Source organism: Aulonocara sp. 'chitande type north' Nkhata Bay, linkage group LG15 (genome assembly GCF_057382095.1).
Source record: "Aulonocara sp. 'chitande type north' Nkhata Bay isolate Kocher_YH1m ecotype deep benthic linkage group LG15, A_spYH_male_GT1.1, whole genome shotgun sequence".
In the NCBI taxonomy this organism is placed as follows: Eukaryota; Metazoa; Chordata; class Actinopteri; order Cichliformes; family Cichlidae; genus Aulonocara; species Aulonocara sp. 'chitande type north' Nkhata Bay.
Window position 1 is genome coordinate 7,335,296 of NC_141358.1, and position 26,882 is coordinate 7,362,177.

At 40.0% G+C, this 26,882-nt stretch overlaps 1 protein-coding gene across 3 annotated transcripts in view; it reads left to right on the forward strand.

Moving 5' to 3' along the window:
- nkain2 (sodium/potassium transporting ATPase interacting 2) overlaps window positions 1-26,882 on the forward strand; it is a 95,379-nt gene that overhangs the window by 58,116 nt on the left and 10,381 nt on the right. For all 3 annotated transcript variants that reach the window (XM_086263716.1, XM_086263714.1, XM_086263715.1), the window contains 2 exons: window positions 13,225-13,425; window positions 23,143-23,203. In XM_086263716.1, coding sequence (XP_086119842.1) covers window positions 13,225-13,425; window positions 23,143-23,203 — 262 coding nt within the window. The remainder of the gene's footprint in view (window positions 1-13,224; window positions 13,426-23,142; window positions 23,204-26,882) is intronic.

The window sequence follows — 26,882 nt, forward strand, 5'->3', positions numbered from 1 at the left end:
CTTGGTGTTTTGTAGTACAACAGCAGGAAAAGTCAGAAATATTAGGCCTGTAAAGGTATGGCATTTGCCAAATGCCCATGACATTTCTTCTTGATAAGGAAAGTAAACCCCCATGAAAGTGAGTGGAAAAGTAGGAGAGACACCGAGTGGTTGGGGTGGATGGGGGTGGGGTGGGGGTGGATGGGTGGGCGGTGTCCGCGTTTGTCAGCTCAGTTTGACGTCCTAAAACCAGGCAACCAGATGGACAGACGCTGAAAGAACAGGCAGATCATTATCATGACTGAGATTACGGCAAAGTGGGTTTGATGAGACATCATGACACTGAGAGCTAACAGGACATTGTGGGAGCATGGTGCACGTCAGCGATGACTCACTGACATTGTCCCACGCTTACAGACATGCACACACAAACACACAGCAAGCCCGTAAATCAAAGTTAGGGGGAACTCACTTTTTTATTCCTGAATTATTTTGAGCTTGACAGTTTTTATTAACGGTGGGAACAGCAGTTGACAGCTGGCTTATTCTCTTCTTCTGGAGATTTCAACAGTATCACACAGATTTCATCAGCAGATTAAGGTTACCCATATTTAATGGAAATGCAGTTGTATCCAGCGTGTTTGTTTCATTAAAATCAATGCTGTGCCTCGTATAATGCTAGGAATCACTGAGATGTTACTGCTATGCTGGCTTTTTGAAGCCAAGCTTTATGAACTTAAAGAGTGGAGTGCCATGTTATTGGCTAAAGTAACAGACTGATAAAATACTAGTATTTCCCCCAGTAAATCCAAGGTAGACGCTTTTTGGATGGTCTGTTCTGCACAACAAGCCATAATATTAGCCAGCCAATCCATTAAAAATGCTCCAGCAGCACACACACAGTGAAGAGTGGATGAGGCCTAGCAGATGCTGATAGGCTGCCTAACTCAATTATCCAGGTGGATGACCCCACTCAGAGTTGCTGCGGGATGAGAAAATGATTTTTCTTTCTTTTTTTTTTAGTTTTTTTTTTTTTTTTGCGGCCTGTAAATATAATTTTAATGCTGTAAAGTTGGCCATTTTAGAATGGAGTCTATGGGCATTGACTCCCTTTTGGAACCAACCTCAATTGGCACTGAGAGAAACTTCAGTTTGCCTCCTTTGATATGTTAGCTTTATTTTTCAGGCCTATGGGAAGCACTGATACTACATTAAAAAAATTCTCCTTTTTATTTAACTAAACTGAACATCCTCTAAGTCTTCTCATTTATGTTGACCAAAGCTGACCTTCCTTGATCTTTCATGAATCTAGAGACAGCAACGGTTGCATTATTTTCTGCAAATAAGTAAATACTTCTGCCTACTCCTTTTCAAACAAATAATGGAATCATATTTTGTAATGATTGTGAAGGCACATGTTTGAAATAAAAATGAACTGAACTGAACTGAATTTTGTCTATAAAATACCAAGAAAAATTACATATTACATGACTCTACAGGTATCTGTTTCAGTGTGTGAGCAACCAAGCCAATGATGGTCTTTATCCATTCTGACCAATAGTAGAAAGTACCATTTAATACAATCTAATATTAGATTGTACCAGGACCAGGTGGGGTATGTTTTCCGATTCTTTGAGTAAATTTCAAAAGGTTGTCTTTGCCACACTAACAAAACGCTAGGACGATGTCATTAACAGGGGTGATGCTACTGTGCTCTTCTTTCTGTGATAGAGTTTGGCTTTTTTACCAGCCCTAACCGTTTAGCCATAAACATAGCCAAGCAGTGAATATTAGCCAATCAGATGCAAAGTAGTGGGATATTCACACAGTACATCTTAACCTGTAGCCTTAGACTAATTGGGGACATGCCCAGATTTTTTAGGGTTAGGGTTAAACAATATTATTCTTTTTAAAATATTGGTGTAAAGCGATTCTTAAAATGTAGAATGAATTATTTGTTACTGGACTTAGGAATTAGATCAAATTATAATGGCAGAGCAGCCATTATAATTTGGCACCGGTCACAGAAGGAAGCTGCTTTCAGAACTTGAGATTTTGCATTGTGTAAAATAATGCCTGACTGTTTGCCTGCATCAGGATTGTTTGTTGCAGGCAAACAGTGCAAATGTGTTGAGGTTTCACAGGCAAGTGAGTACTAACCACATGACATTAACTTGTCCGCCATGTTGGACATGTGACAATCATGGTGACAACGTAGGATCAAGTGAATAAGGCACTACTCATTCAGAGACTGGTCTGTAGCCATCTGGCAACCATTGGATGTAATAGGAAAAATGAGTATTCCCCAACTGGATGCTAGTGTATGGTGGAGGTGAATGGCAGTTGTAGGGAGATGACTGCTAAAGTTTGAGTCACACAGGCCTACAGACCAGGCGGTAATCCCGTGACAACCATCTGTGGCTAGGAAAAAATATGTATTCTCCAAATAAGTGGCAAAAACCACAAATGCTATCTCTGAGTTGTACTGAAACTTTGAAGAGTGCAACACAAAATGGGCATAGAGACCATTCACCTGCAAGTAAAAGTGGCACCGTTCAAAAACACACTGGGTGCAGCATAAGAGCTGAGGCACAACTTTTACTTCGCCATCTCTAGTTTGCATCGCACTTATTCATCTAGTAGTTAACAAATATTTACTGACAAATACGAAAACCTGCAGTCAACCGTGGTTATCTGCTAGCAACCAGGTTTTTCGGTGCAGCACCATTTTTGCAACCACTTTCACCCAGCAACAGCTAGCAACATCCAGGAAACACAGCAAGCAAGTTGGGGAATATACATTTTCCACTAGCAAACAGTTGTTGTATCACATCCAATATGGCAGACAACTCTTGAGCAATGAGAAACCTAAGTAGACAAACAGATGCATGAACAGCCCGTCACTTTAATCTTCAGTGACTTAATTACTTTTTGCCAGAGTCGGCGTGTTAGGCGTGTAGTGTTAGGCTCTACATGGCACATAAAAAACAGATAAGTAGAATTTTGAGATCCACGTGTCTTTGGTTCTATTAATGCTTGTACTAATGAATGAATATTGAAATAATTTCACTCTAGCCTCTTTTTATGTTAATATTCAACTAGATATTTGGTTATCTAAAATCAGTGTACTGAAATAAATACGAATGTGACACAAACAAGGCTGAAAAAAAATTACTTTATTGAGCTAAAAAAAGATGATTTTTTTTTTAACCACTCCTATTGACTGCTGAGTCAAACAGTTCATTTTGGACGCTGCTTCCAAGTAGACACACAGTACACTGATGCATGTCTGCTAACATATGTCAGCACGAGGCAGGTTTTTGTGTACAAATCCTAGAACAACACACCTATGGATGTTTTCGCTTTATACAAGCTGATTTTCAGATGTATTAGAATTGCGTATTATAAGCAGACAGTTTATATTTGTTTATGTTTAAATTTCTGCTAAATAACTGTGTCTGCCTTTCTGTGAAGCCTTCTTTTTTGGCTTTTCTAACATTTGTGTTTGATAACGTGTATCTTTGCCTTCCACGAGGCCCCCGTGGAGCCCCAGAGGCAAGATAAGGTGTACATCCTGTCTTGACAGTAATTTGAGTTTAAGCCCAAGATTCATACCATATATCAGTCTGTCACAGTCCCATCCTTCCTGTCACTCGCTGCTGCACTATCTAATATAGCAGCAATGCCATAAAATTAATCTTTAAAAAGATTTCTGATGTGGCATCCCTGACAGTTTTGGAGAGGAGCCTGTGGAGAGAGAGAGAGAGAGAACTGTCACCATGTTGCGAACGCACACTCGCATATTCACGCTCTCACACATATGCATGCACACTCTCAGACAGCTAAGTGTCAGAAAAGTCCACTGTGTCATATAAAAGATGCAGCCACCCCCCTGGGCAACGCACAGATAGTGGCTCGTAGAACTGCACACGCACCAACTGTCAGTCATTTATTGGTGGTCGGGGTGGGGAGGGGGTACTGTGTGGGAGGGTGTCCTGCATACTTTTTAAATTTGTGAAAGTGTGTGTGCATGCATATTTGTTTATGTGCATGGACTAAATCCAGACTGCCTTAAAACGTTTTGATTTCCACATACACAGTGAAGCAGCGACAAAATAAAACGTGTGGAGGAAAAAAATTAAAGAAGGCCAAAAGTTTTGGTGACGAAAAGAAGAAAAGCGAGGCATCGGGGGTGAAGAGAGAGACTGAGAGGATGAGACATGAGAAAGTGTGATAAGAGCTGTAGAAGACGATGATGTGCTGCGAGATGGAGCCACAAGTGAATCAACGGGTGTCTTTCAACGCGGAAAAAGAGGTGACGCGGGGACAAGGGGGAAAAAAGAAGTCGAAACACGGAAAAAGTTGGTTCAACAAAACCTCTTAACAAGATAGGATCGCTTATCTAACAGAGGAGCAGGAAAAAAAGAAGAAGAAAAAATATCAAATGTGGCTTTCATATCAATTTCATATTAACATCAGATGCGCCTGTTGTCAGCATGCGGTGGGCTTTTTACTCCGGGATGAATTGCAGTAGAAATATGACAGTAAATCAAACTCCAAGCCACCCAATTCATTGCTGAAGAAAGTTGAAAACAGGTTTCCAGCTTCTATGCTAATAGTTGCATTGAGACGATGAATGAGGGGATCCCCACACATTTAATCATAGGCGTTCTAGTTAAAACATCCACCCTGAGTCACTGACTTAATCCATCTGCCCCGTCTGTGTTTGATCAATGGATGCATTTGTTGAAATTGTGGCATGAAATTGCTTTTTTCCCCCCTTCCCCATTCAACACATCTCTAGTGGGACATTTCTACCCCACCAATTCTATTGCTTGAGCCCTGAGCTATTATTACTGGTGATTCCATTTGATTGTTACTCGTTTTTACTGTACAGTTTCATGTGAAATGAGCAGAGCACAGATTGGCTTAATGCCACAGTAGATAATGGATTTGATTGACTTGCCTGCTGCAGTCAAACTTGTCCCAGGGCCCAGATGGCAGCTTGTGTTATTTTCAAGTCTTAATGGATTTAGCTCAACTATGTTAGCGATAGAGTTTGATTTCACTGTAAATGCTAAACTGCTAATCTGCCTAGCCTTCAACTTGTAATTTACAGTGTACTTCTTATCAACGACCAAGACTGTCGGAGCCGGGGCTCGAACCGGCAACCTTCCGATTACAAGACGAACTGCCAACTCTTGAGCCACGATTAAAATAAACGTGCTGACTGAAATTTGCTTTAGTTACCCATATGTCTATGCAAATATACCATTACTCTTTTATCAGTAGGAAGTGCATAAAGTGTGTTATTTGTAAGCTTTCACTTGTACTGGGAAACATCATAAGTATAGCTGATAAGGTTTTGCTGCTAATGGCGAGTTCAGGTTAAAGCATTGCAGTGGGGTTTTGTTGGGTTTTTTGGGTTTTTTTGCAACCTCTCCAGTATCTGTTTTTTACCTTCAAAACATACCTCTGCTTGCACACCAGAGAGGCTCTAGTCTGCAAATGAGTCCCTCTGTGCCCGTCTGTGGCACAGCAGCCTTCAGTGTTGACTATTACTTGTGACATGCAACCAAGTTGTGTGGGTGGGATGTTGCCTGAGACCACCGAATGGTGGCTTCAGAGAAAGTGTGGGGGCTGCATCAGAGCCAAAGTCACACATTTTTAAAAGTAATTTATTTTATCGGGTGTTGTTAAAAAAATTCAAATAACATGAATCTCAGGACTAACTGAGATCAGTAGATGCTTTGTCTTGGTTTGACAGGGGACGTCTTCTTAAATATATGTGAGAAATCTGGTTATGTTTCACTTTAAAGAGTCAGATATTGTGCATGGCCTTGTAAGAGCCAAAACGAGCCCCTTACAGTCCATGGGATATGCAGAATTTGCATGGAATTTTTGCATTCTTCTTTACAAGTAACACCTTTTCACTTCTCACACAGCAATTTGATCATTTCTTAATATACGAATAGTGATTAGCGCAGCTTTAACAATTCAGCTGTTCTGTTTCCGTGTGAAAATATTGTTTAGGGTTTCTTTCTCTTTTTTTCTTCTTCTTTGTTTTGGAATTCACAAGTATAAAGCTCTGACAGGATTCTGAATTATTCCTTAAGGTGTGGCTGGATGAAATAGTTTACTCGCTCCATGCTTCTCTTAGCAGCCCCTCCCTTTCATGAAATTATGGATTCCACCTGGGGTAGAAGCACTATAATTGGCCCACCGATCAGAGAGATTGAATAGGTTAGAGTGACTTTGTTGAGGCATTTGATTAGAAATGGTAATAGGTTTGGTATGGTTAAGGTCAGGGTTATGATCTGGAACAGACCTCATCACTATCTACCCCCCAGCACACTCACACACAAACAATTCCCCCAAAACCCCATCCAATCTGATAGGAGAAAAGTGCTTCAAGCATTATGGGTTAAGGCCTCATCTAACACCCGTGGGAAATTATGGCAAAACAAGGCAGGGAGATGCACAGTGACTGATTATGTTGGTGTGAAATAACAGAGAGAGAGACACAGTGAGAGAAAATGACAGAAAAGTGGATACAGCCAGAGAGTGAGGTTCAGTTAAATAGAGTGAAAAATTGACTTTAGAGAGAATAAAGCTAATATCGTCCCATCACTGATTTTCTGCCCTTTAGTGTGATGATCTGCTGATCTTTGTGGTGGCCTGCTGAGGCAACTGACTGTCTGGGTGACTGGTTTGTCTGTTAGACTGTTAAACCTTTTTATTTGCTACAAAACTGCTGGAGCTAGTATGGTATGTTTAGACTAGAAAGCTATAAGGTAGCTATAAACTAATATACACTCACCAGACTCTTTACCTGGTTTGACCCCTTCTTGCCTTCATAATTGCCAAACTTGCTTGTAGCATTGTTCTAAGAATATGCTGGAAACATTGCCAACATGGCCCATGTTGGTATTATGGTGTCACACATTTGCTGCATCCAAAAATCTCCTATTCAACCACATCCCAAAAAGGTTTTGTTGGACTGAGATCTGGTGACTGTGGAGGACATTTGAGTGCAGAGAACTCAGTGTCATGTTCAAGAAACCAGTTTGAGATGATCTGAACTTTATGACATGACACATTATTCTGCTGGAAGCAGCCATCAGAAGATGGGTACACTGTGGTCATAAAGGGATGCACTCATCAGACCAGGCTTGTTTCTTGCCCATTCTGATGCTCAGTTTGAACTTCAGCATGTCCTGTTGACCACAGCTCCATGCTTAAATGTATTAAGTTTCTTCCATGTGATTGTCTGACGAGATATTTGCATTTGTGATACAATCTACTATTGCTTGGGGTACAAATGGGAAAAATCTACTACTTTCACCCTCATCTTATTCTGCCCATCATCCATCCAGCCAGCCATATGATATTTTTCTGATTAACTTAGAAGAAATAAGTAGGCACATTTATTAAACTGGAAATTCAACATGCTGTATGAATAAAAACAAAAACACATCGATTTTGGTTAGAACTGACTCTAAGGTATTCAAAATTCATTTTAAAGGCTTATACTTTTCCTTCCTTTTCTTTTGTTTTTTTAGTTGAAAATGTGAAAAAATATGAAATGTAATTTTTGCCTGATTGCATGTGTTGTTATTCGAGTCGTTGAAATAGTCTCTGTAGTTTCATGTCACAATGGCAGCACTCTTCCCCTGTTAACTGTAAGACCATCAGAGGAACGACCACTCTGAATGGTCTCCCCCCCCCCCTCTCCCTCTTGGGAGATGAAGACAAAGGAAAATATGAAGGTGGGAAATTGAGGGGAAATTGAGAAAGACTGAAGGTGTGGGAGGGGGTTGGAGTGAAGAGCGGAGGCAGAAGGAGAAAAGTAGAGGTGGAGAGGAAGGTGGTGGAAAAAACAGATCTGGTTCATTGAAGCGGCACTAGCCCACAGTCAGAGACAAAGACCTGAGAGCATGAGTGCGTGATCCTTAACTAGAACACTGGAAATTATAGACTGTATGTGCTATTGCATGTGTGTGTGCCAGAGAGAGAGGGGGATGAGAGACAGGAAGAGAGGAGGAACAATATAGGGAGACTAAGAACAGCCAGAATGGTGCTTTGTACATGCACACAGACACACACACTGGGTTAGAAATATTAATACAGCTTCAGCCAGGGGTTTTGTTTAGGCTTGCAAGCCAAACAGCCCATTCATCACCACACAGATCTCAAGATTATTTTGGAGCTGCAGCTTCATCTTTTTACTGGGTTAAATAGTGCACTGATAAATACATTCCTCAAGTTCAATACATCAATGCCAGTGCAGGCTGCAATTTAATTGTTTTGTGTTCTACTGGTGAACATGGAGTAATCTTTTTTTTTTTCTTTTTCGCCTCCCAGTGTGTTGAACAGGTTGTGAACTCTAAAACTCTTAATATCTGCATTATTTATGGGTTTGGAAAAATGAGCTTAATCTCTAATGTGTCACATTTTCTCTTCCTGTGGTGGTGGAGCCTTGTTGAGAGAGCTCACTGCAGCTGGATGAATACAAAGGGGATAATACGCTTTTTATTATTAGTTCCAGTCTGGGGCCGAGCTATATTAGAAATGCTGTAACCTTTGTGATACACATGCACAAAATCCTGAAACAGGGCTCAATAGAAAAAAGAGAAAACAGAAAAGTCTCTTTTTTGTTTATTTGTTTGTTTATTTTGGAGGAGTATTACCACATAATTTCATAATGGCTCTGCTTTAGTATAGTTGATTTTTTTTAGGTGATTAGCTTAGGTTAGCATGTACGCGTAAAACTGAGGGAAAACAGTTATCTTGGTTCCTTCTAAAGAAATATTAAAATACATATCAAAACTTAAAGCTCACTAATACATATTTCCTGTTAACATTTATTAACTTAGAGATTTTGTAAGGTGGGTTTTCTTAGCTCAGACTAGCTAGGCTAGCTGTTGCTCATTGCTAAGCTAGTTAACCTTCTTCTGGCTACAGGAACCAGTACAAGAACCAGCATACACTAAAAAAATGTAATGGAGTAATGGACTTTACAATGAGGTATAAGGAGAGCTAGACCCCCTCCCTCTCATTTCCACCCATGATTGCATTAATATTACAGTACAGTAGAGCTCAAATTGACGTCCACTAGTTAAAGAATTATTCATTCATTTTTTTTCTACTGACGTTTCAGAAAATCTTTTATATGAAGAGTTTGTAGCCTTGAACCAAGCTAACCAGCTGTGGGGTGAATCATGAGTAGAAAAATATTTGATTTGGGGGAAAAAAGTCAATAAATAAAATAATGGAAATTTTTTAAAAACAAAAAGTACAAGACAGCATTTGTAGTTACTTTTATTGGTGAAAGAACTGTTCGTCACATAATGAATTGCAAACAGAGTCCAAAGCGAACGACTTCCACCCTTCTCTGATTGAATCCTTTTTATCATCAGTGTTTTTTATGGTTAATGATAATACTGTGTTGTAATATCTTTGGATTTTTTTTTGTGTTTGTGTGTGTACAGTAACGCAGTGCCCCCTATGTGTACTAAAATATAGCTCAGTTATGGATGTGGTATTGCACTTCGAGCCTGACTCGAGTCACCGCTCGGGCGGTTTCTGGAGTTTCACAAAAGCAACCAGCCAACATAACCAATTAGAGAGGTCACTGTTTTATTTCAGGATTAGGTAGAGTAGTTGTTTTCTGTAGCACTGTGAATAAAATGATTGATGTCACACGCATACTATCAATTCATAACGTGATAGCTTATAGTAAATATGGTTTTGATGGTCGACATAATTATGTGGCTCATAATTAAAAGCCCTTTTGGAGAATATTAATGGGATTTTTTACTTCCAGAACCTCACTGCTGACCTCTTTTTTGGGGAGGCAGCAGGGGGGACATTGAAATTTTGATGGCCAGGGGCAGTACCCCCCAGGCCCCTGGCCCCCCTTAACCACACCCTTGCTGCAGACTCATATTTAACATACAGATATAGGAATGGTATCAATTTTCTCATCAGATTCTCACAAGGTCCAAAACAATAAAATAAAATAAAACTTTTCTTAAAGTGTCTAAATATTCCTTGTTGAATATAACAAGCAAGATTAACGGCTAAAATCGATGTCTGAGAGGATGCCATTTAGAATTAGACATGACTCCTTTTCTTTCTCAACGTCAGTTTTCTAAAGGAAACATTTCATATATTTTATAATCAAAGCTAAAAAAAGTAAAGCTTTTTCCAAACTACTTTTTGTAAAATGTATTTCCCTTATCTAAAATTAAACACCACAGCTCCTTCTGTTTGCTCATTCCCCGAGTGGTTAGCGATTTAGCCAAACTAATTTAGCCAAGCATCTTAACGCATTATTCTTGTCATGTCCATAAATGCTTCCTTCACAGAATGAGAAGAGTTGGCATCGCATTCTCTCGGGTCTTCATAACATTTTGCCAAATTCAGCCTTTTAACGAGAATTACTTGTGATTTGAAAATGCCTGTTATGAAAGTACTGATGGATGATGCTGTGCTGGAATCATTATTACCTGTTTCCCCAGCATTTCAGCAGGTGTATAGAGTGAGAGGAGCATTGACGGAAACGGGGGGGAGGGAGGAGGTGCGAAGAATGAAGAAATATAGTGAAAAAGAAGAAGACAGAGAGAAAGCTGCGGCGACGCAGTGACAGGCACGGGGAGAGTGATGGCAGAGAGGGAGCAAGAGAGAAAATTAGAGAGATTTTACTCATTAAAAAGAGGAGCACAACAAGGGGAGATGGCATTAATCAGAGCTCTGCGCTAATGAGGCATTTACTCATTATGCTGAAATAGAGAGAGGCCACGGAAAGAAGAAGAATAAGAAGGGGAGAAAAGGGGGGAAGGGGGGTGAGATCACAATATAAATGAATGGAGAGAGAAAAAGAGAGAGCAGGAAAAAATTAAGTAACGGTACAGAAAGAGGTGACAGAGCCAAGTGCGGATGTGGTGGGAGGTTAAGAGGGACAGGCAAGGACAAGATAAGGTGGGATATATGGAGTAGAAACAGGTAATGTAAGAACAGGGTTTCTATTTAAAGCTCTCTTTAAGGATTTATGTGCTTCAATAGAAGTGACTTTAAATGCAGACAGTGTACTTATGGGACTGTTGTGAGGATGCTATGTAGACTTTGTTTCATCTTCTTCTTGGGTAACATCAAACCACAATAGGCACACTTTCTTGCAACAAAAACTAATAGATTTTTTTTTCTAAATCTGAGTGGCACACACAAGAAAATCGGTTTTATGATGTTTTTTTTCTTTCTATATCTTAGTATAAAGATTTATGGTGCTTTTAAAGAGCATTAGGGCCTCTCATTCGGCTAATGGCGAAGTAACACATGGACAGACGCCCGTGTGGTTCGCATGGTTGTCTGTTTAATGATCTATGCCTCCTCTTGCTAAATGGAGTCGTTAATATGTGCATTGTTTAATCCGAGACGACAATCATAGCTGATTCATTGTGCGTCTTTGAGGCTTTTAGAAAATGTAATGACGAGGAGCCTCTACAGATGCTCCACACTGGGCCCGTTTCAGCGTTGCTGAACTGAAATGACTTACCACAGAAAATGTAAAAGTTTAGAGTTTGTTCCATCAGTGAGGGGACTATTCATGCTTATTTGGACATAAAGTGTGACAGCTGCTTTCTCTGTTTTAGGTAATTAACAAATCTGTACGATATAAGGCAATCCTGCCTCATATGAGTACACGCTATCAGACTGTAGCTAGTGGCTTTGTGATGTTGTGCAGTTATGTAGGTAAAATGCTGACGTCAGCTGCTAGCACGCTTACCGTGTTCTCTTCTTGCAAATTAGCATTACAGTAAGTTGCCGTTTAACTCTAAACACAAAGTACGACACAACAGTGGTGCAGTTAGAGCTGGAAAGTTTTAAATCAAAGTGGCAGCGCAGTAAAGGTCTGCGAGCGAAAGTCATCCGGAGATGTAGAAACCTGCTGCTGATGCTAGAAGAAAAGTTAAGGAATCGCCAGTCATTAGGGCTCTTCCACTCAAATGAGTTTCTGCAGTTTTATGGAAATACATGGCAGTATGTGAAAAGATAATTAAATCTGGGTCAGAGTGGTATAGTGAATGATGTTGCTGACATTTATGGAGCCACGTTGGCAGTGCAGCTATAAACCCCCACAGTAAAGTTAACGCTCTAGTGACCCTACCATAAACCTAACCTTAAGTTTCAGATCATAAAAAAATGACTTTTTTGTGTGTGTGCATGTGTGGTTTGGGGCCGGGGGGGGGGGGCTTTTAATGTGTTTTAGTGAGTATTAGTGAATATTTATTCCTTCGTCCCATGATTAGCAAGGCAAAAATCACAGATGCTAATTACTGATAGGTTGGTTCTGATTCTGGTTAAGTTTCCAAGTCATCATTGTCATAGTGATAATGATGACAGTAGCTGCATGTGCACAATTCACATCCAGGCCCAGAATCACTGGAATGACTTTTTATTAGGTACGCCTTGCTAGCACCAGATTGGACTACCTTAACTCTTCGTGGCACAACAAGTTGCTAGAAACATGGCTCTGAGATTTTGATCCATGTTTACTTGATAGCATCACACAGTTGCTGCAGATTTGCCGGCTGCATATCCATCATGCAAATCTCCCACTCCACCGCATCTCAAAGGTGCTCTATTAGATTGAGATCTGCTGGCTGTGGAGATCATTTGATTACACTGAACTCATTGTCATGTTTAAGAAACCAGTTTAAATGATGCTCAGCTCGTGCACAGGAAGAAAATATTTCCACTACGAAGCAGGATGGTTCCACGCTTTCATGTTGTTTATGCCAAATTTGCCCTTTTCTCATCTCTAAAAGATGGCTGTGTGGGAAAATCCCAGCAGATCAGCAGCTTCTGAACTACTCTGACTGTCTGCCCGTCTGGCATTTGCAACCATGCCACGCTCAAATTCCCTTAAAATCACCTTTCTACCCTACTCTGACACTCAGTTTAAACTTCAGCAGGTCGTCTTTACCATGCCTACATGCCTAAATGCACTGAGGTGCTGCCATGTGTCTAAATAGACATATGCATCAATGAGCAGCTGAACAGGTATACCTAATAAAGTTGCTGGTGAGTTTAAATCTAAATCTTAGATCAAACCTCTCTCCTTACCTTTCTGTCTAGCTCTCAGGGTGCGACATATTCAGACGGCCTCTTCTTTGCTCCTTGTTCGTGTTCTGTCTGAGGATGTAATCAACCTCTTTCTGTCTGTCTCTCTCTGTTTGCCAGGACTCTGACCTTGTCCTGACATTTAACCTGTCCATGCACCGCTCCTGGTGGATGGAGAATGGCCCAGGATGCAGGGTGACGCCCATCACCCCTCCTCCCTCCTGGGCACCCGAGGACCACCGATATATATCTATATCTGGCTGTCTGATGGATTTTCAGTTCATAGAGGTGGCTCATTCCTCGCTGCAGATACTCCTGGCTGTAAGTACTTGAGATGAATAAGTACAATGCACTGTAATTTCAAACTCAAGTGCCTGCATGTAGTAGACATACTCGGGGTTTATTGCTTTAAAAGGCAGTCATGACCTGCTGGTACTGTAGATACAACTGTAGCAGTTTAGAGCCGACTAAATTTGCCATAATTATGAGGGGAACATCAGGCAGCCTCCAAAGGAAAAACCTAATGCCTGTGCATTGAGTGGGCCTGCGTACAGGTGGCTGCATTCACCTATGCTTAACCTGCAACTTCGCACCACGAGAACAGTAAGGCTCTGTCCAGTGATAGCTGGTCAGTACTGGTAAAGAATATTTGGAGATAAGGAAATGGATTTAAATGAATGCAGCTGTCCACCATTAACTCTTCAAAAGTGTGTTAATCCTGTCCTACCTAGCAGATTCATCCATTCTTTTTGCATTTGTCAACATTCTTATTATTATTTCCATAGAGTTCTAGTAAATGTAATATTTTTAATAGGGTTTGTGTCTTTTTATCACATTTTCAAACCCAAGCAACAAGAGGAAAGAGTTTATGAATATTTTTCTGTCATTTCAGCGGTAGAATGACCTAGCTAGAGCTGATTAGGTCTGCTAGTGATCAAAAAAACTCCTAACACAAGCAAAAAAACCCACAAAAGAACTTTTTGTGTATGTCTTAGAACAGAGGTCCCCACCCCCGGGCCACGGACCGGTACCGGTTCGTGAGTCATTTGGTACCAGGCCGCGAGAGTTGAGGCTTTATGGTTTTCAGGGTTTTTATCGTTAACTTGGTTTCCCTGGGTCTTTTCCCGTGTTGTAGTTGGGTGTCTTATTTTGAAAGAAATATTTACGCATTACCATAGCGAGCAGAGGGGAGAACGTTACTCTCAATGTTGTTGGCGCATTTCAGGAGGACGCTGGTAATAATAATGTTACGCAATTACACAGTGAATTCGCGTTTATTTTTATATTTACAAAATACCACAGTTTTTGCCTTGGTCATATCATTTTATTTTGTTGTGTTTATCCGCCACACCTTAAAAGCCAGTCCGTGAAAATATTGTCTGTCATTAAACCAGACCGTGGCGCAAAAAAGGTTAGGGACCGCTGTCTTAGAAAATTAAGTAAAATGAGTTAAACCATCATATTTAAGGGTGTTGTTAGATTAAAGTACATCGAGCCTTTCTTGTTTCCAACCATAAATAAATCTTTTTGATCATAAATAATTACATGGTTCTTTTATTTGACTAAAAAGAAAAAATTTGTCTATCTCTGCATTAGTTTACATGTCCACGTAAGTATTAACATATGCGGCAATTACATCCTAGGCTTTGTACTTTTTTTTGTCTGTGTATGGATATGTGACACGGTGCTTTTAAAATTGCAATTACTCAAATTATATTCGGCTATAAGTTGAACGTATTCTAAAGTGTACCACAGCCATGACAGCTCCTTTGTCTGCTGCAGCGGGTTGGGCCTTTTTAGTACCTGTTTTAGACTAAAATGAGTCTCCATTAAGTTAATAACTCATACCCTCATTAACATAGAATAGGCTGGATAAGCTGCTTTAGAAACCGTTCCTCTATCTCGGTTTTCTGCCTGTCTCTCTGTTTTATTTCATTTTTGCAAACGTGATAGTTTTCCTCTCTGTTTCTCTCTGCCTTCAGTATTTCTTCCTCTCCTGCACTGTCAAACTGTGATAATTAGGAGGATCAGAAGAGAGAACATACAGAGAGAAGTAAAAAGCGAGAATGAGGGAGGCCTGCCACTTCTCATATCAGTTTCCTCTGTACTGTAGCTCTGTTTGTACACATACATTCAAATAAGGAAGTGCACGCAATAAACAAGTCAGAGCTTTAATGCCACGGCCGTGCATCATTACGCCAACAAAGAACAGGGAAAAGGTTTCGGAAGCGAGTGACTCTCCGTCTTTTCGGTTTCATTCTGCATCTCGCTCTCTTGCAGTGCATGACTGTCCCCTTCTCATGCCTACTCTGTGTCTCTCTGACAATCGATAGTGGTGCTTATAGTGTGGCTGAGTGCCAAGCCGCCGCACAGCTGTACCACTGTCTCACTGTAATTGGTGTGTTGAAACACTGTCATGCTCCATGAGCACAAACTCAACAGTCTGACAGGTTCACCAGGCGACCGCCAGCCTTGTTTGGTGTAATTGACTAAGTGTGGGTTAGAGTTTGCTTGAATTACACCCTAAACTAAATGACTGGTCGTTATCAGGTTGATTGTCTGAATAACCGATGCTTGGCACATAATCCAGCATTGGTCTGTTGGTGTCATTAAAGCTTCGTATTTATTGTTACTTCCTTTTCTGGCACAAAGGCTTTCTAACATGTGACTAACATTGTGAAAAAGGTGTCTTATAATCGAACTATATTGTTTTGCAAAAATCTAAATGGGACTAAACTATGGGCCAGATTTATGTATGCATTGCACTTGTGCAAACTGGGTTTTGACGTTAAAGAAAATTACTGTTATAAAAGAATCATCTGTATTTAAAAAAAGAGCGCAAGGTTACATGTAAGAGATTTTTCAGACTGACTCTGTTGGATTTCTAGGAGCATCTTTCTCAAGGGGCAAATTATAAAGCAGAGAATATTTAAATCAAGCACGCAAACTGAAACATTTGCAATGTGAAGTTTACTCCTTACTTTCTTACTGCTAATAAACAAATTATTATTGAGTATCATTATGATCTTTTTCCTTGATGTTTATGGCATCTCAAGCTCCCATAACATTAAAGAGTCATTAACGAAAGGCAAGAGCATGAGCCAAAAGTTCAGAAAGAGTTGAATTACATTTGTAAACTCACCTGTTTTGAAATGTCCTACTTTATGACACATTATTTAAGTGGCAAAGCATGTTTGAAAGGTGATAATGATTGGGGGTGTGCATGGATGATTGGATGACATTCGACTGAAAAAGAGCTCAGAGGACCTCATTAAAGAAAACACCAAAAAATGAACATGAACAGGTTAATCTCATTATTTGCTCTTGTCAAGTTTGAACTTACACACCCCAGGTGATTGGATCCTGGAGCAACGTTAATGGTGCTGGATCAATACTAACAGGTAATATCTGACAACCTGACAAAAAGGGGTAATGCTTGTGTTTTCAAGAATTAAAGGCTCTCGTGTTTCGATGGTGGGGGGAATCTAAATGTAGACAAGTCTGGACAGTGTGAGGAAGACAAATAGCCACTGAAGCATTGCAGCTGTCAGGTTCTTCAACACTGCATGTTTTGTTTGTCTGGGTGGTTAGTTGGGTGTGTGATGGACTAGTTTGCTTTTCTAAGTGTCTCGCAGCAGTTGGATTTTCGTCTCCAGTTTACTGACTTCATGTGATGTAACAACTGTGACCGCAAATCTATTTTAGTTTTTTTTTTTCCCTACAACAGATGAGAATATTTGTCTCATAAGAAAACAACTCGTTCCACAGTCAGTCTCGTTGGGCTTTGTCCCATGGTTCATTTATTTCATAAAGTGTATATGATAAATCGTTAATTGGTTTGCTGCCTGACTTTTACAGTGAATTACTGTGTTAATTTTGAAGAGTGGACTAATTAGCTTTCTAAACTTTCAATTCCTTTACAGTTTGTTCCACAGAGTGAATATCAGCTGTACTGACGTAGAGCATAAGGCTTCTCCGGGGAGAACTGGAGCGTGCTCAGTGAAATGTAGGCCTTCAATCCCAGACGATAGCACAGTGGGGAAATGCACGAGCGTTACTTCTTTAATTACGTTTTTTTTCCCCCTCAGCGCTATTGTACATCCTAATAGCACAAACAAAGTGATAATTATATTAAACAACATTATCTAAGAGGCTGTCTGCTGGCTCCGTGGTCTAAAGTGCATGCCTGCAAGTAATTTCAGTGATTAGCATAACTTCATCTAAAGTGGAGATACTAATCAGTGAAATCACCTACTGTTGTTTTTTGTTTTCTTTCTCTGATTGGGAGGAATGGCTGCATATAGCCTGGTCCCCACACACAGCTGAGTAACCCTGTCTCTGAGACATAATCGACTGATGAAAATTACCATTAGCTATGTCGGCTTGTTTGCATGTTACAACTCTGCACAGAGAATATGCTTAAATCAGGAGCACTTAAAACCAGGGAATTGATTTTATCTTTATTCTTCACTTTGAGAAAGAGACTGGGCATTTATTATTATTATGATGGACTAAAACACTTTCCTCCACCCTTTTCAAAATATATCATTATATTGCATTCCTGCTCTTTTCATAATGTGTCCAAAGAATCCTCCTTGTTTCAACGTGGTCTTCTGACACAGTGTTCTTTTGGTCTTGTATGTATGATATTGTCATCCTTCTCCTGATGAACCACATCTCTGTTTTCTTGATGGTGTCTCTTTTTTTGGTTTTTGTTTTGTTTAAAACAAATTAAGTATTAATTAAAGCTGTAAATTTTCACTCCTGCTCTTGGTGACAAAATATAATACACCACACCCTCGCCACACCCTCAACTCCCCCAGCATTTGTTTAAGTTTTAGAGGACATCATCAGCACGTAAATAGATTTAATCCAATGGATGCGACATCTTCGTCACAACACAATTTATCTTCAGTACAATTCCACAGACAGCTGTAATGGATTTGCTCATTGGAGATGAATTCATTTCTCATCAAAGAGCAATACATCCACAACACAAGGCAAGATTAGCAGACAAATAGACAACAGCTCTATCGTTAAGATTCAGAATGAACACTGTGAATGTTATGAGAATAAAGCAACAGTGAATGGGAGGGGTAATTGGTGGTGGTGGTCATGTATTAACCTGCGGATCTACTCAGCTGGTTTAAGATCTACTTAAAAAGCACTGTGCTTCATTCAAAATGTTAACTCCTCTTCATTTCTGGTGTAGAACTGACTGCGTCACTGGGAAACTGACTTATGCATGCACGTCCATGGCATCTGTCCTTGCTTTTCTAACAGGTCTCATCCCGTGATGGTATCAGTGAATTATTGCTCTCAGGCCATGCAGAACGTAGAGTTTCCATCCTTACCGAACACCAGCTGCTTGACATTCAACTAATTTCTCCCTGCGCTCCGTTCAAAACTTCCAGGTGTTATCAGAATCACTGCTAAGGGAACATTTGGAGCATCATGATTGTAGAAAAGTATGATGATTCACTTATCTTCCTTTTGTCTAATGGGATTTCTTTGCCTGCGTAGCACACAGCGGCAATGAAAGTGATTTTAGCAATGTGGCAATGTTCCTGAGGATTTTGGCCTGTTGAAAGAAAAACAAAGACCTGGTAAAAGTTCAGATATCCTGACAATGCACTGCCACTGACATTTACTTTTCCTTTGGCGCCACTAGAGGTTGATATTTGTGGTTTTCCATATCATTTCTCACCCCAGCTCACAGAACCTCTCATATAGCTGTAGACTCTTAGTGCAAGATTTATTAAGCAAGAGCCCGGAAAAAGTGCAGATGGAAGTTGAAAGTTCTTTGGGTGATCCACTACCATCTATGATCACAGATGGAGCTAGTTTATTCAAGTGATAACAACCAAAATCTAGCAGGAGTTTCTCCAATTAGCAGATTGTAAAGCAGACAGACCAACTAATAACACTTGCACAGCTTGCTACTTATAATCTGACAGACACAGCTAAGTGTTTGCTTAGGTTTTTGCTTATGAACAGCATGAATAGAATGGTGGACAAAATCCTCCATCAGGGGTGTTTTGACTCCTTCTCTGGCTAATTTCTGACATCTCAAATTTCAGGATTTATACGTAGAAAAGCGGCTTCACTGCAAACAATTTAGCCATTTAAAAGGAACAGAGATATGCAGATATGGCTCTAAACATTTGAGCTATGAGCTGCTCTTAAACTGTTATTATGCACTTGTACTTATAACCACTACCAGGATGATGTCAATAGAAAATTAGGTAAGACATGATTTTTTTTTCTGTATCAAATAATGGTGCAATTAGCTGGAAATTGCCAACTGCAAGCCTTGATATTCATGTTGTATGACTTTTCTTTCTCTTCTTTCCATAAAAGAGGAACTCATGAATGGGAATCTACAAATACATGTGGAGCTCACTGCACGTCTTTATTAAATATCATTAGTAAATCTTACATCCTATTATTTTGTACTTTGGGTTTATTTGCAGATTAGTAGTATTGACAACTTCACACTTAACAATCACACCTGTGGGTAGCTGAGTCCAGGCCTTGCCAGATAATGGCATTTACCATCGCAACACCCCATTTCATTCTTACTTCATTTAATAAATTAATTGAATCATTGTTAACATGGACTAATCTGTTATAAATGCCAAATGGGAGCCGTAAAACAAATACACCAAGAAGAAGAGTTGAGATTAAAAACATGCACGTGCATGTGTATCAGCCACTCACAGACACTGTGAAACTAGGAGGTGTAACTGCAGTGCAGGAAGGCCACTTTGCCATCGTTATCATTGCAAACATTTGTTCAGAACACTCTGTTCAAGCTCTGAAGGGGAGAAATGTTGCAGTCAACTACATCGAAGCGGGAAGAACATGCATATCTCACAATTTATCACCCATACCATTACTTTTCTCTACCTTGGAATAATGCAACTAGGTTTTACGGACTTACTGTTGCATAACTAACTACATTTGCAGTGTTTACCATGGCAACAGGCATTCGATAAACGGTATGTTTAAGAAATGGGACAAACTCCTGCCTCCTGGGATTGCATGCGCCCTTGTGCTCATAAAACCTAATAAGAATAAAGGGCTTCTGCTCTGAGTGAGGTGCACGGTGCTGTGCGGCGAAATGGTGAGCTTGTACAAGTTATTGCTTGTCAGGCTGATCAGGGGCAGGGATCCTGTCTGAGTTGATGCTGAAGTGGTGCTTTTTCCATTTCCACTCGTCACACTGAACATCGCTCAGTAACTAGGAAACCTAAATCCACAGACAAAATGAAAAAAAGGAGCCAGAGTCTGTCTGAGAAACCTGGGGGTATAGCTCACTAAAAGGCAGAAAGCATGTACTGTGGAGAAGCTAAAACACCGTATTTCTTTCTTTTTACAATCCCCGATAAAAAAAAAAGTTGATTTTAGAGAGGCCTAGTTTCTGAGAAGTAAAGATGGGCAAGGTTTTACCAATCTGCAAAAAAATTGTGTCTTTCAATTGTTGAACACTTTCAGAATAATGTTCTTAGTGGATCGCGGGTGCTGAACTGGTCGGCCTGCGATCCACTAAGCCCAGCAACTACTCTTATCAGTTCCCAGATGGTTACAGACTGTCAAAAAGAGGTGATGCTACAAACTGCTAAACATGGCCCTGTCCCAATGTTTTGGAGACATGTTTAAAATGACCTCTTTTTTTCCTTAAAATGGTACATTTTCACAGCTCAAACATTTGATGTGATTTCTATTCTTGTTTGTGAATAACATAGGTGTTTATGAGAGTTGCAAATCATGCCATTCAGTTTTTATTTATACACACACCTGTTTTGTAATTGTCTGTGAGTTGTATCTTACACTGACAATGTGTTTCTAGTTGGTTGCTATTGGCACTTTTTAATCAAAATCTTAGTCAAAACTAAAAATGTGGTTTGGAAGTGTTTGGCCCTGCAAAACCTAAAATAACAAATATGCTATTTTCCAGGGTTCATGAGCAGGAAAGTCCAAATATAACTGCAGGGATCAAACATAGACACACCCAGAACTCCAGCAATAAACAAGATAAGGAACACACATGCTTACAGCCCCATAGCTAATATTGGTGAACCCCAGCTATCTTATTTGGATTTCTTGACTCCAGGACGAGATATAATCAGACTTATTGTAAACAGGATATTATGTTTATATGCAGCAAACACCAAAAACGGAATACTTGAGTTTCACGAATATTAACAGGATATTGATGTGCAGAGAAACGTACTCCGTCACAGCTGATCAGAATGTTCCCTATCGCGGGGCGGGCATGGCTCTCCGCTCCCTGTTCAGTCGCACTAACACAACTGCACCCAAAAGTCATTTTCAGAGCCAATGAGCCTGCAGAAGAAGACAGAACAAGCTCCCGATCATTGGTGGAAAACTCCCTAAACTCTTCATAGTCTTTTAAGCAACATTTTGACTTTGCAATGCAAAAAGTCTGCTTCAAGTGAATACTAATATAAAAATCATTTCAAGCTGGATTGGCGGCAGACAGGAGACGCAGCCTGGGGTCGAGGTCATCCTAATCTTTGAAATGATGCTGTCAGTAGTACCGACAGCTGCGATGTTGTAGGACGTAAACTTATCAGCATCTTTGACCAGTGGATATTTCTCATGGCATATCTGCTGCACAAAGCACATTTGTTTTCTCATCAGTTTTGATCCCCCCGCTGATACCGGCAGCAGTTTCCTCCTCCTGTATGTGGCTTAGCTTTAAGTAAATTCATCTACCGCGCAGCGAAACACTGTATTCCTGACTCATTTCCTTGTGTGAGGCAGAGGAGAGAGCGAGTACAAGGTGGAAGGAAATGGGATGTATAATGGCAAGAGAAAAAGGAAGAGAAGCTGGAAGGAATAGTCAGTGTGAGAAACGGAGGGGAGCTTTGGGAGCTGAACATTATTTAGAGTAAATGAGGTCAGGACCTTGAGATATACACTGAATCTCAAATGTAGCTCCTCACATTTGCAGCTAGCTGAGTGTTTGTGTGTGTGTGTGTGTGTGTGTGTGTGTGTGTGTGTGTGTGTGTGTGTGTGTGTGTGTGTGTGTGTTGGCATCCGTCCATGTAGTCAGTAGAATACCAACCAGGTCAATGTCATTTTCCCAACACTTAAAGCCATATTTCAGCAATAAGTCCTCTTTATTCAGGGTAATAGGTTAAATTAATGCCTCATACAAACACACGTGTATACCTATTTTTCCTCCCATCCCACGTTTTATCTCTTCCCTCCATCCTCTTCTCCTCCTCTGTCATCGCGGGGTAATAAGGTCACTAAAATCCCGACCTTACATCGACTGCACCTTCCTGCATCTTTGCCCCAATCGGCCACCTCCTATCGGTCTCCTAGGAAACAGACAGCCAATGGGAAAGCAGATCAGATAGCAAAAGGTGTTTTGCTGGTGTGGATTGCTGTACCACAGTCTAAACATAACCCACACAGATACACACATGTTTAATGTAAGCTTCTCCCTGTAACAATCACAGCACAGAGCTGCAGCATCCTTTTTTGATTGTTTGGCCCTCATTATTTCCAGGTATGTGAATGGCTTCAAACGGACATGACATGATGAGATGGAAGACTGTGAGGTTCACCTCTGGTTGTACGCTTACAAAGCCCTGCCCCACAGCGGTGGTGTAAGGTTTTCATTCTGATGATAATCACAAATGTAGCATTATCTGCCTTGACTTTGTAAGCTAGAGTTATTGCTTGTGACCAAGGCAATAGACGGCACATGTTTACCCACAGCATGTGCATTAAAACAGTGTCTGTGGAGCTCTAAAACCATGAAAATTTGGGATAACCTTGTGGTTGTCATTGAAAATATGTTTTTGCACACACACACACACAGCGCTCTATTTTGGAGCAAAATACCACAGTGCTGTTCCGCTCCACTTCCACCAACACCTGTTTTCTCTGTCTGTTCCAACTATTTGTTCACCCTCACATGTTTTCCGCTTTCTCTCTGTGTTGCACAAAAGAGTAATGTTCCTCTGTTTTTTGTCTTTTTTCCTTTGTCTTTGTCTCTAGTTGGTGGGGTTTATCTACGCCTGTTACGTGGTCAAGCTTATTTCTGAAGAGGAGGATAGCTGTAAGTACACAGTCACACACCTGCAGTCACATGGTCATACACGAAAAATACCTTGAAAGCAAAATTATGTTTTTATTTTTTGAAACTTACATAATCCTCGATTTAAATGAGTACTTTCATCTCTTTTAAGTGTGTGCGAGGAATAAATGATTACATATGGGGAGTTACATTGAGATCCACAAACAAAAGTTATAATTGATTCACATGAAAATATGCGACTTCTGAAATATCAATCTTATCAACATTCATTAAATACCTGCAGAATCGCATCTGCGGGATCCATATGAGTAGAGGGAGTTGCAAGTATTTACACGAGTTGCACAGCAGCTGTGACTTTATTAAATATTTCAAACTATTAATTATCTCTAACATGGAGACAGGATTAGTGAGATTCTACCATCAGATTTAATTCTCTGCTTCAGACAGGTGAGCTGTCTCACTCAGAGTTTATAAACACCAGTCGTACCATTTGTCACAAAGCACACATCCTCAGGTTTGAGCACTGAGCCACATTCCAACTCCTGAGGTATTTTTAGTTTACTGTTTGTAAAATTCATAAATCTTCACAAAACAGAAGTAAAACAAAGTCCACGATACAAAACAATAAAATACAGGCAGCACAGTGAAAAACACCGTGAAACAGGCAGGTATGGAAACAGAATGACATGACGAGGTTTAATTGAAAGACAGGGAAATGCCACAGGAACACACTGAAGGTTACGGAGTTGAGTGGAAACAGCTGGGGAACAAGAAACAGGTGAAACTATTCAAAGATAATGAGACAGGAAGTAGACTAACCTAGAATTGAGAAACAGAAGTCAGGAGAGTATCAAAATGAAAAAAGAAAGTGATTATACACAGAGACTAAACCCTAAGACACACTTGACACAGAAGTATATAAGGAAAAGGGCTAGAAAAATAACAAGTATACAGAATAACCTCAAGCCAGAAAACAAATGTAAATACATGGGATCTGAAACAAAGTACTTAAGGCTACAAATACAAAGGAGCATGACAATCAAAAAAAATATATATATATACAAATAAATTATCAAAGAATTGAATGTCAACAGATACTCAAAACACTGGGTCCACAACCAATGACGTTGCACAATGAGAAAAAATTGCAGTTTTTTTGTTCTGTCGAATGGTTTAATCTGTTCTGAATTTTTTTGTTTGTTCGTTTGAAAAGATTTTTTTTAAAACTGTAGCCATTTAAACTGAGGATTTTAATTGTTTCTCTGGCTGCTTTTAGCGTGTGTAGAAATCCAAAGGTTGACAAACCGGCTGTTCCTGGTTACGGTTGCTAAGCTCTGACTAAACTCTGTTTGGCAAGGTTCAGTGAGTGGTTGATTTCTAATATACTGGGTAAAGTTGCTTTGAAGGGTCAGGCTTCTAAAATAAATTCAATCTGTCGCCCTCTCACTACACTCCTCCTGTCCATCTTGTTTATTCTCTTAATAAAAAAAAGCAGAAGGTTTGAATGGAGCCATTGTCTCGTTGAGGGTCGTTACCACTACTTTACCGACACAAATTCTCAGTGAAACTTGTAGCCCACAGACTTAACAGCCGGGCTCATTCATTTTACAGCAACATGCAGAGAAAGAGACATGAGAGAACGTGTGGAGGATGAAGATAGCTGAGCACATTTCTGCTAGATCAAAGTTGCTTTTCATTCATACTGCAGGTCTCTCCCTCATGCTTCCCACTTTCAACCACCATCACCAAGCAACAGTCATGGAGGGAAAAATGTGTGAAGAGAAAGGGAACTAAAAGATGTTCATCAGTCAATTCACAAAGTATTTGTCTTTATTGAGGCTTTTATCGATACATCAATTCATTAATACAACCATGCTGATTTGGAATTGGGCTGGTTTTCCAGAGGTGACACTGACTACTATATAGTAAGCGTTTTATGTAAGATGTGAGTCTAAATAGTTGCCTTTGCATGTGGCGCAGAAGATGAAAATGTGGCACATCAACATGTTAATTCAGTTTTTGTTGCTTTTAAAATGCAGTGTGCATCCTTGTGCATTTACTTGAATGAGCCCATTTACCTGAGGCCATCAGTTAAGTTATTCCGTTAAAGTAGACGCAGCCGTTTTTCCCAAAGATCAATACCGTGGCATGTCTTATTCAACAGTGAACCATGGAGGCTGCTTGTTAACGCATAAATATTGATAGGTAATAAATGCAGACTAGATCAGTGGAAATAGTTTGAAGCCTCGAGACTAGACACATTTTTCTGCTTTCCTTCCTGCCCTGAACAGATTGGGAGTCGAGATTGAAGGGGGCAAATTTATCCCGTCTGTTATAAAAGTGTGGGTCAGTACTGGGACAGGACGACCTCTATGTTAAACGAGGTCACAGCGAAAAGTGAAATCATCATAGTGTAAAAATTTAAGAACAGCTGAGAGTAATGTAATGTTACATTTATGAGACTTTAAAGGAAAATAATTGAGTTTCAGGGGTTGTTTTTGAGAGGAGGTTTTTTTAATACTGCATTTTAATAAGCTCAGTGATGACAGTAAACCTAAAATGCCACTTTGCCTTCATCTCCATGTCTAAATAATTGATGTGCAACATTTAGTATTTGCCCTTTTGTTAACTGCATTTTGGCCGTTGGCTTTCGATACTGCACATTCCTCCTGATGCTGCACCCCGAGAGAGAGTTTGACAGAACTAAGCAGCAGACTTTGATGAGAGAAATGTGTTGCCATCACTGTGCTTAGTGGCGTGAAATGTTGCCAAAAACAAACATTCTTAGTTTTTAAGGTAACAAATCCAGTCCCTGGAAAAAGTTTAAATAACATTTACTCATCCATGAGTTATGTAGTCCTGTCTGAGCACATGTTTCTGTCAAAGTGCAACAGCTTTATTTTTTCACATTTTAGTGCCTGTTCTTACTTTTCATTGGTTTGAGCTGATAGGGCTCAGCTAAAAGATGTCAGAGTTCACAGTATTTTCATGCACTAACAGAGACTAAGAGAAAGATGTCACCGAGAGACTCTTGAATAGAAATCTGAGAAAATTCTGTAGTGGCAAGGATGGTAATTATCCCACCCTTACCTCAAAAGAGCAACAGTCAAACCAGGAAACCTGAGAGTCAGTTGTGTTGTTGTCATACATTTTCACAGTAGTTTCTGCTATGTTGTGGCAGGCTTATGTACTCTGTCTACATGGCATTAGCCAATAATGGTTGGAGGCAAGCCTCCTAATAGCCTGCAACATCTACAAAATGGCAGTAATTTATAGGATGGTGGAAAGTTCAAGACAAAACGCTGTTTGAGATACAAAAAGAGAGATTGCTTTCACTTTAATTGATACCTCTTTTGAGATTTCACAGGCCAAGCCCTGCTTGCCTTGCTTGCCCTTGCAGAACGCCAATTATCTATACATTGTATACATGCAGGATCTCTTCCCATTTATCTAAACAGGATGTTCAGAATAACTGTCTAGAGGCATTAGCAAGAAGGCTGACAAGTGGCAGGACTTTTTTGGACAATTATTTCATGTTAACAAGACAAAGTCCCTAAATAGATAAACATGAGACATAAAAACTGCATGGATAGAATCAAAAGAGATTCCTATTAAAAGTTCTTAAAAAGTTTGGTGTCTTTGCCCCAAAATACGTTTTTTTCTGAGCTTCTGTTCCCCTGCTGATTACACATGTACTACC